The sequence below is a fragment of the Ceratosolen solmsi genome, unplaced genomic scaffold, assembly GCF_000503995.2.
Source record: "Ceratosolen solmsi marchali unplaced genomic scaffold, CerSol_1.0 scaffold43, whole genome shotgun sequence".
Lineage (NCBI taxonomy): Eukaryota > Metazoa > Arthropoda > Insecta > Hymenoptera > Agaonidae > Ceratosolen > Ceratosolen solmsi.
The window spans coordinates 882,057-895,243 of NW_011948431.1; the positions used below are offsets into that span (position 1 = coordinate 882,057).

The following is a 13,187-nucleotide window of genomic DNA, read 5'->3' on the forward strand; positions in this document are numbered from 1 at the left end:
TGCCCCCCCCCCCCCCCCCCGCCCTTATAATAATTAAAAATTCATGCATTCCCTAGGCGAGCTTCGTAACATGCTGTTTTTCCACATTAAGGAGGTTAATAATAATAATAATAATAATAATAATAATAATAATAATAATAATACTAACGCACACGTTGCTGCTCACTATGTCCTTAAGAGCACATTTTAGCCTACAGTGCTCCCCCTATAAATGCGAAAGACCAAAGTTATTGTGGATGAAATATCATCCAGCCTGGTCTTCCTACAAAATTCAACGCCCAGATATGTTAGATGTCGTTTTAGAAGGCCACACTAACGAGACGCCATAAGCTCACCAGGACTCCCAAATAGTCTTTTACGAGGCGCAGCCATCCATCGGGATAAAGGCTTAGCTAGACAATACTTTATCGACTCTAAGCTTGAGTGGAAACGGATGCATCTAGTGTCAACGATTGTAATGCGTAGCTTAGACGTTGGTCTTAGACCAGCCTGAGCAACTAATTGTCGTTTCTTAACGAAATTACGAGAATCGCCGGTTAAGCTTCACGTCTGCCGTTAAGCTAATGGCTACTTTAAGTAGAGATGTCAGTAGTATTGTAAAGTAGCGAGATTTTATTCTTGAATATTCGAATACTCGCCAGCGTCGGTTACAATTCCAAAGACAGTTTTATCAATTGTCATTCGACGCTCAAATTTCGTTAACAAAAAAAAAAAAAAATCTGTCTCCCACCGCCCCCGCATCTTCATTGTTCATTCCATCTATTAACTTTTTGATCGAAATAGTCCAAAATGAATTAAAAAAAAAAAAACAAAACTAATAAATAATTCAATTATTATATTATTGTTCGAAATAATAATTGATTAATTTGATATATATATATATACATTTGGTAATTTATCTTTGTATTGTACCTGTAATTTGATTGTGATAACATAATCGCGAATGATTGGACTAGTATCATTAATGACGAGCAATTGTAATTACATTGTAAGCGATAAGTAAGAAGTTGGAACTAATAAAAATTAAGTCGCAAAGTTAATACTTTTAAAGTATTCGAATGACTTGTCGAATTAAAATCTATATATGTATATGTATAATCCAGACACTAATGTAACTAACTGTAGGTTATATAAGATTTATCTTGCTTAATATTAGAACATTTTAAGTCTCTATCTAAGCAAGTGTAAGTCGTTGCATATAAACGAAAAATTTGCATAATAAGCATACATTTTTCATTAAAAAATATTGAAATGATAAATAGATTATGATAATATTCAATATAGCATAGGTTTATTAATAGAATATTATGAAACTTTTATATACAAAATGAATGTGTAAATTACAGAGAGTATCAATTATATCATGCAAATTATTAGGTTTGAAAAATGGGAAATTACAGAGAAAAGAATAGAAATATAATGTATAAACAATATGGAACGATGAGATCGACGTGAAATTTAATCAAATTAAATCTATAAACATTTACAAGCTCTAAATAATTAGCTGAGGAGCCATGGGGTTCGATAAGCTCTAGGTACGACGCCCGTAATTTCTTAAGACCTCTTTTTCTACCTCTTCCTTTCCGACGACATCATCTCCTTCTTCTTCTTCTTCTTCTTCTTCTTCTTCTTCTTCTTCTTGTAATCGTTGCCATATTGGCACACATCATGTTCGCTACATAAGCGATCCAGGGGAACCGTGCCAAAGTAAAGTGCACTATTCCAGTTGCCTGACGCTACTGGTACTTCCGTACTACCGATCGTAAATACATCAGACTGAACTGCATTTTCCCTTTTTCGCTGCAACCCCCGTCATTTACTTACTACTGGATGTATCACAAGAAGATGTACGGAATGTTGTCACCACGCGAGCTTGCAGCATTTTTCTTTGTATCGGGAAAGAGACGGATGTACGAGCACCACAAGCGGCTACGAGGATATTATGTGGCAACACGGGCCTCTACATTTATAAGAAACGAGCATTGAAATAAATAATAATATTTACTAAATTCAGAAGTTGAGAACACGTTTAGATCTCTCAGATAGATTCAAAAAAATTTTGTCGAATTCATCAAACATCGAATAAAATAATTCCATTATTTCTACGAATATCTTGAACTTTAGAATGTCATCTAATTTCGTGTTTGATATAAGAATTAATCATTTTACGAATAACTATAATTGATTAATTTACCTGAGACTTCAAAGGCACTGTGTACAATTAACAATGGCATAGACCTACAATTATTATAAATTTCTGTTTAATGTCGTTGTAAAAGTTTAGTTTGCAGCTTCCTTCTAACATCCGCATAACCTAATAATATAACAATGTATAGCGATTAAATAATTGATATTAGATTTTCTATAATTATAATTAAAACAAGTAGTTTATTTATACAAGAATTTATTTATATTAAACACAAATATATAATACAAAACATTTTTTGCAAAAATTTTTTAACCTTATTTCACAAATATTTTTAACTCGAGTACACATATTATGTTTATTAAAAATCTTTTTTTTTTTTTTTTTTTTTTTTTTTTTTTTTTTTTTTTGAATGAAGTTTACACGATTATTTATTATTATATATATTCTATCATTACAGTATATATGACGAAATATTTATTTTTATTTACAATATTTATATTTACGATGTGCATATAATTGAGCACTTAAAAAATAAATTTTAACCAAACTATGTGCATGGATTCTGTCCTACCGTCCTACCGATAATACAGACGCACGCACGCGCACACGCATACGCACTTGCACATTTATTTTATGGAATTTAATATTGACTAATGCTCGCTTTATGTTACCAACCGCAAAAATATATTGATTAAACGTGTTCTAAGCAAACGTCAGAGAGGTAATGCGATTCTACCTTTCACGACAAATGTCAAAACTTTATTTGGTAAATTTTCTTCTCATCTCATCTCCGAAGGAAAAGCCTCGTTTCCTAAATTCCTAAATGAAGCAAATTACGTTGGCAATGACACTCAAGTGGGTGGGACATGGCGATGAAACGCGATATTTCATAAATAATGAGAAAAAGAATAATTCGATTACACATCGTATCCTGCCAGTCTTATCCGCATTTCCTCGAGCTCTCTATACATTTAACTGAAAGACCTTATTTTCCATACGCGGACCGTTCCATTCGGCATTTAATTTCGAAGCGACGTAAGCGCTCGCAGTCGAGATTTCCTCCGAGTCCGAAACCACCGAATGGCACTCCATCCCTACACCGCCCCCCACAAACCACCCCGCGCAACGGCCGATATACGCAAAGTAGGGTCTGGGGCCGTAAACTAATGATACAATATTGCGCGGCACACAGTGGGGCTAACAATGGCGGCAGCGGTGAATATGCCTCGACCTGCACACTCCACACTCCACACGGCACCCTGCGAGAACCGAGGGACTGAATTTTTTATGCGACTCTGTCTGGAGCTTCCGCCTTATCAGCGACTTTAATTAATGTTTACTTTGGTTTCGTGCTGCTAAAATTGGGATTTTTTCTATTATTGAGATGTGTACCTACGCTCGTATTTGATCATTAGAGTTCATAAGGAATATCATTATTTGCAAAGGTGCTCTAATACGGACTTTTATATTATAATAAATTATTGTCATAAATCCGATATTAAATATTTATCGCGACGTTGTTGGCCGGACTCCCGGCCCCAGCACCAATAAATTGAAAACCCTCGACCGTTAGATTAAAAGTTACCTTTTCAACAACTATCGATCCTCCAATAATATTGATAATAAAAATTGGTCAAACATTTCAGACTTTTCAATGATTTATCAAAGTAGAATTCAGTTCCCAGTAGCTTCGATGGCCAGACGCTACACCAATGTTCAGTAACACATCCAACACCCGTGAAGGGCTATTGCCTCGGGGACCGTGCATTGATTACCTTTGATATTTCCTATACTCCATCTCTCTGACGTCCTTATCTAGGTACATCAATCCCTGCCCCCCATCCATTCGTCGTCTCTGTACCGATTCCATGCACGATTGCTCTTTTCATGGCGTTCAAAAAAAAAAAAAAAAAAATATCTCAAATGTTTACGCGTTATTTATGACTAGATTGTATAGGATTTTACACAACCACCACCATCCTCCAAATTCACCATTCCCACCTGCAATGAATACTCCTCAAACTTCTTTACAAACCGTTATTGCCTATTATCAAAGATATTACTAAAAAACGTGTATTAACGTAAAAAAAAAGATTATTAAATGCATTAGCCGATGCTCTCATTGGTCAATATTTCACTACAATCTTATCTATTTTTCACTTTTTCCTTTACTTATCTCTCATTTTATCTAATAACATCAATACAAACTAAACATTCATCGAAAATGAAATCCAAACTTCCTTTTCAATATAAACATCTTACTTAATAAATTATATTTCAATATTTTAACATTTATCTTTGAATTGCCTCATATAAAGTACGGAGGGAAAAATTTACAAATTATATCTTGACTAATTATTACTACTGCTCCAACTACCATTCCTACTACCACTACCACTACCACTACCACTACCACTACCACTACCACTACCACTACCACTACCACTACCACTACCACTACCACTACCACTACCACTACCACTACCACTACCACTACCACTACCACTACCACTACCACTACCACTACCACTACCACTACCACTACCACTACCACTACCCACTACCACTACTACTACTACTACTACTACTACTACTACTACTACTACTACTACTACTACTACTACTACTACTACTACTACTACTACTACTACTACTACTACTACTACTACTACTACTACTACTACTACTACTACTACTACTACTACTACTACTACTACTACTACTACTACTACTACTACTACTACTACTACTACTACTACTACTACTACTACTACTACTACTACTACTACTACTACTACTACTACTACTACTACTACTACTACTACTACTACTACTACTACTACTACTACTACTACTACTACTACTACTACTACTACTACTACTACTACTACTACTACTACTACTACTACTACTACTACTACTACTACTACTACTACTACTACTACTACTACTACTACTACTACTACTACTACTACTACTACTACCACTACCACTACCACTACTACTACTACTACTGAATAAAATTAGAATTATACAGCACTCTATTTAATCAGTTAATTTTAATAGATAAAATTAATAAATCACGTAGTTCATAGTATATCATCATTTTCTTAATATAATCCATACTGACGGCACTGCTCCCTATTCCGTTTATATTTCTAGATAAACTGATCATAAATTGTTTTGAAGCCGGAAAATCTGCACCTTCGTTGGTCACTTAAATTACTTAAAATCTCTAAAAATATAATCACATTATTTACATGTAATAAATATTGTTTGCTTAATAATTTTCATGAAAAAAATAATAAATATACTGGCCACGCAGCACGCGCACGCTCATCCCCTCTGCTCTTGATGATTTTCACAAATCTTCGATAGGCTTCGAAAATTTCTTGTTTGTAAAATAAAATAAAATAAAACTTACCTTTTGTCAAAACCTTTGTCACTATAATTTACCATTCTTTATAGGCAAAATTTGTCTGATATTCTATACATGATTAGAAAAATTTTCTCATCATTATAAAAAGTAACTAAAGTACTTTATAAATCTCTAATTGTTTCTAACATTTAATATTTAATGTAAACACCCTGCCAATTCAATGTGCTTAATGTATTTTGCGTTTTGATTAATATCTATTATTTTTGTACAATGAATTTCATTTGCGCGAGGAATTGAAATCATAATTAATTATAGAAATTCTATGTATAATTATTTAACTCGAAACAAAAATGCAATATAAAAGTTTTATTTAATTAAAGATGTATTTATATTTTACAATATCGAACTAATTACAGCCTCTCGTGAAATACGTGTTTGGTATTTGGGAAACATTATTTCGAAATAACAGCATTACAATAGTATGAATAATGAAGCTGATGCTGTGATATTTATTAATGTGTAATATTAAATAATAATCTTTATATACAAAATTTTCATCAAGTTTTTTTTTTTTTTTTTTTTTTTTTTTTTTTAAATACATGGTGGTACATCTACGGATCACTATGTGAAAATTATAGATTTGGTTAAAAATAAGAAAACAAAAAAAACAAAAAAAACGCGAGGTGGCGTTACACGACTTAAATTGGGAAAAATTTTCATTTTTCCGGCAGATGCTCTCTCTGCTCTGCAAAATGCCTATGCCTATTTTCATTCAAATCATACTTACATCGAAATGGCATCGCGAATCGCACTCTTCTGCTACGTCACATATGTTACAATAAGTATTATCATAACATTGAGTATAATGAAATCTAATAGAAAATATATATAATCATTTTTATTAAAAAATAAGCCAACTACTATTAACTCTTTTATCTACCAATATAACTGCCATCTATCGTCATAAAAAAATTAATTTCTTAAAAATTATGAATTGTTAAAATTAATAAACTAAATGTAGTTATATTTGTTGTATTAAAGCAAATTAATTCGTCGAATAATCTGTTATATTGTTAAATTAAAAAAGTATATTAATAATATTCATTATCAATTTATTGTTTATTATTTTTTCCTTTTAATTCTAATAAGCACAATTGCCCACATATTATAAAACAATATTAATGGCAATCATAAACGTAATTTTTATGATGTACAAAATAATTATAATAATATATTTGCAATTTAGAAATGTTCATAATAGTGTTGAAGTTGGAATAAAAATACCAACTTAAGTATAGTATAAATTTAACTAAAAAGTTTATGAAATTCAACATTACTTTTTGTAATAGTATTTCTTTTAAAGTAGTTTTGTTTTCATATATTTCTTGTCGCTGCTATACAATGTTCACAAATTTGGTGAAATGTTCTCTCGTATTTCTTCACAGCATTCATATTTCACATCATATTTCCTTGAATTAATTTAGATAAAAATAACTTTGGTTGATTATATGCGTCTGAATATTTTAGTTGTTTTTTTTTTTTTTTTTTTTTTTTTTTTTAAGAAAAAAATACAATCGACGATACCACATGCATCGCTCTGTTCTCAAGACGGATTATTATCTGCAAAATTTTTTTGAAACATGTTATATGAAAGTGTAAATTGCAATAATGATTTGAGATTTCAATTTTGTCGTACAACTTTTAGCATATATTTCTATTTCAATGTAAACTATCGTTTCATTGTTATTTAAAGAATCCTTTTTCAATAATATTTACTTCTTTCTTAAAAAGTACAGTATTGACAAACAGCAAAACTTCTTAGGGAAATGTAATGACTGTTCTTACTAAAAATCTGTTGTGACGCTCAGTTTGGTCATTGTTTAAACGAAAGCACTATAAATCTATCCCACGAGATGCCAATATATGTAAACCAAACAAAATTAAAATACTGTATTTCTCTAACGGCTCTGTGCGTTCCATATTGTTGACAGGACTTTGCAACCATCAAGACGCGGTGCACATAACGGCCATCCTCGGCGAAAGCGTGGTGTTCAACTGCCATGTGGAGTTCCCAGACCACAACCCGGTGCCGTACGTCCTCACCTGGCGCAAGAAGATTAACGACGAGGTACGATATCGGGCTTCGGCCCAGCAGGGTGGCGGCCCCTCCCTCCTCGCCGTTCGCGAGCTGAGGGGGTGGCCGCCCTTCGCCAAGGGTGCGCTCCTGGTGCCAGCCAACTCGCCGGGCGCGCAACTCCTACCGGAGTACCTGCGTAAAGAGCTCGCACGCCACCACGGCAAGCATACCGAGCAGGACCAGTCGATCGACGTAGGATTCTTGGTAAGGATCTTGCCTTCCTCTCCAGCAGCCGGCTTTCACTGCTACTCTTACGCTCGGGAAGGCCCCTCCCTCATTGGGATTAACGCGACTACTGCGCGCGCTTTTCCTCCGGAAACCTCTGCGATCCGACTGCCAATGGCATCATTCCTTTATCGCACGTGGTAATTGCACTCGATGGGCCACTGCTGCGAGTGGAGAAAAATAAAACTCTCCTTCGACTATCTGCCGCGTGCATAACTATTCCTGCTTATACGACTGTTTTGGGAACACGTGGTGATGGATTTTAATACGCGTTATTGGCATGCAGAAGTGACATTTTGCAGTAATTAAAGGAATTTTGCGTAGATTGTTCGATTATTGAGTGGGCACAAATGGTTGGCATTATCGCTTATCATTAATAAATTGGTCTTTCGGTATCATTGGTGGCTTTCTAGATACATTAATCGTAAGTTCTAGCCCTAAACTATCATTAATCTTATATAAAGTAGTTGACCTTTGATACTTAACAATTCTCACAACTAATATCTTCCCTTAAACAAAATAACGTCCCGTTTAACGATTAATGTTTTTTTTTTTTTTTTTTTTTTTTTAATAATATACATTAGGACACTACTATCAAAGTTTTTATTTAGAAACTCAGACTAATATAATGTGTTTTATGTTAATTTAATTATCCTTTATCTTATGGGGTTTCCGGAGGAATGAATGTAATTTTAGAAATACGATTTTTCGAAGTAAAAATATTCTGTTATTTTAGAAATATCACTTGTTTCTCGTTGTAAAAATAAAATCACTTATAAATTCATACTTGCGGATAGTATGATTTCCCAATCAACAATGACGTCATACTATTGAATTTATACAGACAATTGAACTTTTCATAAATAGCTTACTAATTATTCACAGTAAACAAGTGCTTTGACTTAACTGCTTTCCAATCAGTGCAACAGTACTTTGCGTAATAAAATATATTTCAGTAGTCGTATTTTTCTTAATGTATCAGTCTATTTGTAGAACTCACTTAACTAATAATAAAACTATGGCGGATATAATAATTTGAAATTTTTTTTTTTTATAAATTCTGCTACTTTATGTTTTACGTATTTCCATAGAAACAATTATTTACAATTTACAAATATATTTTAACATTAAAATAATGTATCAGATATACGATCGATTGAATTTTGAATATAATAATAATAATATGATTTACATTGGCTTCTTCCTATCTATTATTCCAAACAATCATATTCTCCATCGTAATTGTTTTATATAAATTCAACAGTAAGGTTTCTTTAAAAAAAAAAAAAAAAAAAAAAAAAATCCATGACTTTACGAATATTCTGAAAATACATAATAAAAGTTAAACGATAAAATTATAGTTTTTTTTGTTTTGTTTTATAAATGACCCAATGCGAACAAATGCAATTGTAAACAAATACCGGAATCCTCGTCTATTGAAATACAAGTAACTTCGATATAATATCTTTTATGTATAAAGGCTATACAACTCTACAATTCTGATAAAAAGGTATATTTCATGTAATTAAAATATAAAATATTGGCGAAGTTTGTCTGGTATCAGCGAGCAGCAAAAATGGTGAGCTCTCGAACAAGTAACGTAACGCCGATGCCGCATTACATTGCCATTCTATTTGAATTGTTGAAGTAAAAAGTTTTTACAATGTATATCCGTTGCTTATCGGAATCTGGAGATCAGAGTATACGTTCAATAATGCGACACTTGTTCTTTATTCACTCTTTTGGGTGTTAACATCGTTGCTAATTTTATATGCATATTAAGCACCTTTCTTACGCGTTTCATCATCGTCTAACAAATATGTTTTAATTACGCAATACACTATTTTTGTATTCGAATAATTTAGCGAATTTTATAAAAGAATCTATTCAGTAAGTAAATGTATCCAATCATATTAACAGCATCCTTTCATCTCTCTTCAAGCTCCGTGAATGAAAGAATAAAGTATCGAATGTTGATTTTACTTTATGAATCGAAACTGATGGTTCTAATAATTAATGAAATTGCGTCAATCGTTGTCTATTAACTTGTACTTTCAACGTTATTCAAATATAATGGTAACTTAAGTCATTTCTAGCTATATATTTCGCTATATTTTTCTAGTTGTAGAATTAATATATCGTAGAATAGATTTATTACGCTTAAGACTTCTTTTTTTTATGTATTATTTTGCAATCTTCTTTTCCATAATTTGCATGCCAAGTTTCAGTATAAAGCACTCCTCTCGCCTATATAATTACTTAAATTTTGTTCAGTCTGCTTAAAATTACGTTCTTTATCAAAATGTGTTTTTTAATTTAAACTTAATATTTCATTGGGAATCGACAAGAGAGAAAGCATTAAATAAAAAACAAATAGTGAAAAATATTCAGCAGCTGAATTATAGTGTGAAAGAAAAATTTTTACATTATATTTTTGGTGCTTTGAATGTTTTTATACACGAGATCTTCAAGCTTACATAATTATAGATACAACATTTAATAAAATAATATCGATGATAACTGTGTACTATCGTATATTAAACCTCTACGTTGAAACAACTATTAGCCAACTAATAATACTATGAACAATTTTTTTTTTTTTTTTTTTTTTTTTTTTCAATAGGAAAGTTGGTGTAATGACAATAGCAATAAATCTCTGCTACCTATTAGAAAACTTATTCTCCACATGTTCGATAAATTATCGGGCAACGAGGTCGATGAAATGCATTATCCATGAATTCAATATTGACACCGCAAACTTGTGCATCCGTTGATCTGTAATTAATTAATCGCTTCTGTTCGTCGTTACAGCGATCGTCTCATTATCGACCAACTTAGATTGCCATGTAAAACATTACCGGAAAATCATTATTCGGTGACGAAACTCGGGGCCACTCTCATTTTAGTCTACTTAAACAATTGTAGTATTGAATTTGGCGGTGCAAGGAAAACGAAACAATTCACAATTGATGTCACATTCATGAGCTTTCAAAGTTTTTCAACAAATCCAATATCATTATATACGGAGCTTAAAAGCTAAATGTCAAAATTATTTTAGTTAATTGTGTTTAATGAATATATTTAAGTTAATATTTCTAACAATATACCTTTAAACGCCACCCTTACTTCTCCATTTATTATTTCTTTTATTCCCCTCATATATATATATATATATATATATATATATATATATATATATATATATATATATATATATATATATTTATTGGAGTCTCTAGATATTTTATTGCTTTTTCTTCGCTCTAATTTACGTTCTCGCCACATGGTATAAAATATAAAAGGATTGGTGAAATAAAATTAAGATGAAGGCGAAAGACAAATATATCATACGAGTATACGAGTATATATTACTTTACACAACTTTTACAACACAAATTCCAAAATCGTGCTTCTCTTTCTATATATAATTCTATATTTATCAAGAATAAATATAATTGACAACTTATCTATTAAAATAATTCCTTTTGACTAATCCTCTAATTTTCGCCAAATTACGTCGCATTGTTGTGCTTAATATTTTCGTCTGAATAAGTTTCCAAAGACGATTCTTCAAAAAGATTGTGACAAAATTTGTCGAGTATTTTTTATTTGATATTTGATAAAATCCATATACAAATAATTATAATATTATATTGAATATTGATATTTTTTATTAATTGGTCTACTATTATTAGATTCGCTATTTGATTCATAGAATGGATATTCTAAAATTAACAAATATTGACAATTAAGTGTTTAGTATTACTTTAGATTTTTGTTTATACTAAAATCTTCGGCATAAGTATTTTGTAATTTGCAAATCAATTATTATTAAAAGACTAAATAAATATTAAATATAAAAACGCTTCTTCAAATTCCTTCAATCAATAATATGCACTGCTTACTTGCTAAAAATTTATAATCTTTATTTATCGTTCATTATCTGTATTTTTTGTTTTCCAAGAAATAAATTATAAGCATCAATAAGTCTTAAGAAAATTTTTATTTTTAAGTAAAGCTTACCACCTCAAAATTTTTTTTTTTTTTTTTTTTTTTTTTTTTTTTTTTTTTTTTTTTTTAATAAAATTACGCACAATTGTGTTTAGATGTAAATTAGTGCTATAAGTTCAAAATATAAATTCGCGTAAAACAATGATAGCAGTTAAAAATATAAACCAAGAGAATATTCGCCGAGGCTCTTTTACCTTTATAAACGGATTTTGAGTTTTCAGTCCAATATGAATAAACTCACATATGCGCCCTTAAATGGTAAACACGACTACATGCACAGCGCTTAAATATCCTACTTTATAACCTATGACTAAGCCAGTTCAGATAACACCTTTTAATATCCTGCCGTAGCCCATACTTAAAAGCAACCTTAAAATTACTGAACAAACACATACGTTATATTTTATTATGAAATTTTTTTTTAATTCTAATAATAATATATATATATATATTACAAAATTCAGTATATTGGTATTAGCTTTAGATTGAGTAAGTATTAGTTTAGCGAATAAATGTAATTGTATGGTTGTATGTGTACATATACGTGAAGACTCAAGGGAATACGAGTAATGAATATAGGCGAACGAATAATATCGGCATTGATGAACATTTTCTTCACTAATATTAAATTGTCATTTAAATTAAATAGGATAATATTTATTCTTAATCGTTTTTTTTTTTTTTTTTTTTTTTTTTTATTAAAGACACGAATAATTTGAAAAGGACATATAATATTATACGAGTTGATTAAACAGACTGATGGCATTGAAAGACTATAATATAGCTATATTCTATCCATCCTAATCGATAAAATTGTCAATATTGTACAATTAATTAACAATCGATAAAACGTGATATAATATTAGATGATAAAATATGTCTTCCTTCTTCCAGAAATTGAGTAATATTAAAAGTTCAGAATTTAAATCACTCCACGCCCATATAGAACTTACACATTCGAGTGATTGCAGTAAAATCCGAGATCCACATAAATCTAGCGATGCGCATGCATTACTCAAGTAGCTCTGATTTAAATTAAACTGCCATTGCACGGTATTTCTATAAGGCAAAATATACGTTTACTGTCTTGTAGTGGCTGTCTTAGCCAGGCCATCTGGCGCAAGCGCAGAGACGTGAAAAATACTAGATAATTCAAAGCTGCCGCCTAAAAGAGCGGAACAGTAGTAATATTTCTGTTTCTAATAGCGATTACACCGACACTTTAAGCGCCTATCGCTTTCTCTCTTTTAGCTTTAATCTGTCTCCCCACAGTCCACCTTCATCTC

At 31.3% G+C, this 13,187-nt stretch overlaps 1 protein-coding gene across 9 annotated transcripts in view; it reads left to right on the forward strand.

The window, feature by feature from the left end:
• Positions 1-13,187, forward strand: part of LOC105364156 (protein turtle) — an 81,133-nt gene that overhangs the window by 17,544 nt on the left and 50,402 nt on the right. For 7 of the 9 annotated variants that reach the window (XR_912941.1, XM_011502019.1, XM_011502020.1 and 4 more), the window contains exon 2: positions 7,520-7,869. Coding sequence is in view for 8 of the 9 variants with exons in the window: in XM_011502019.1 (XP_011500321.1) it covers positions 7,520-7,869 (350 nt within the window). In the remaining variant the exon portion in view is untranslated. The remainder of the gene's footprint in view (positions 1-7,519; positions 7,870-13,187) is intronic. The other 2 variants (XM_011502021.1, XM_011502027.1) reach the window with 1 other exon arrangement.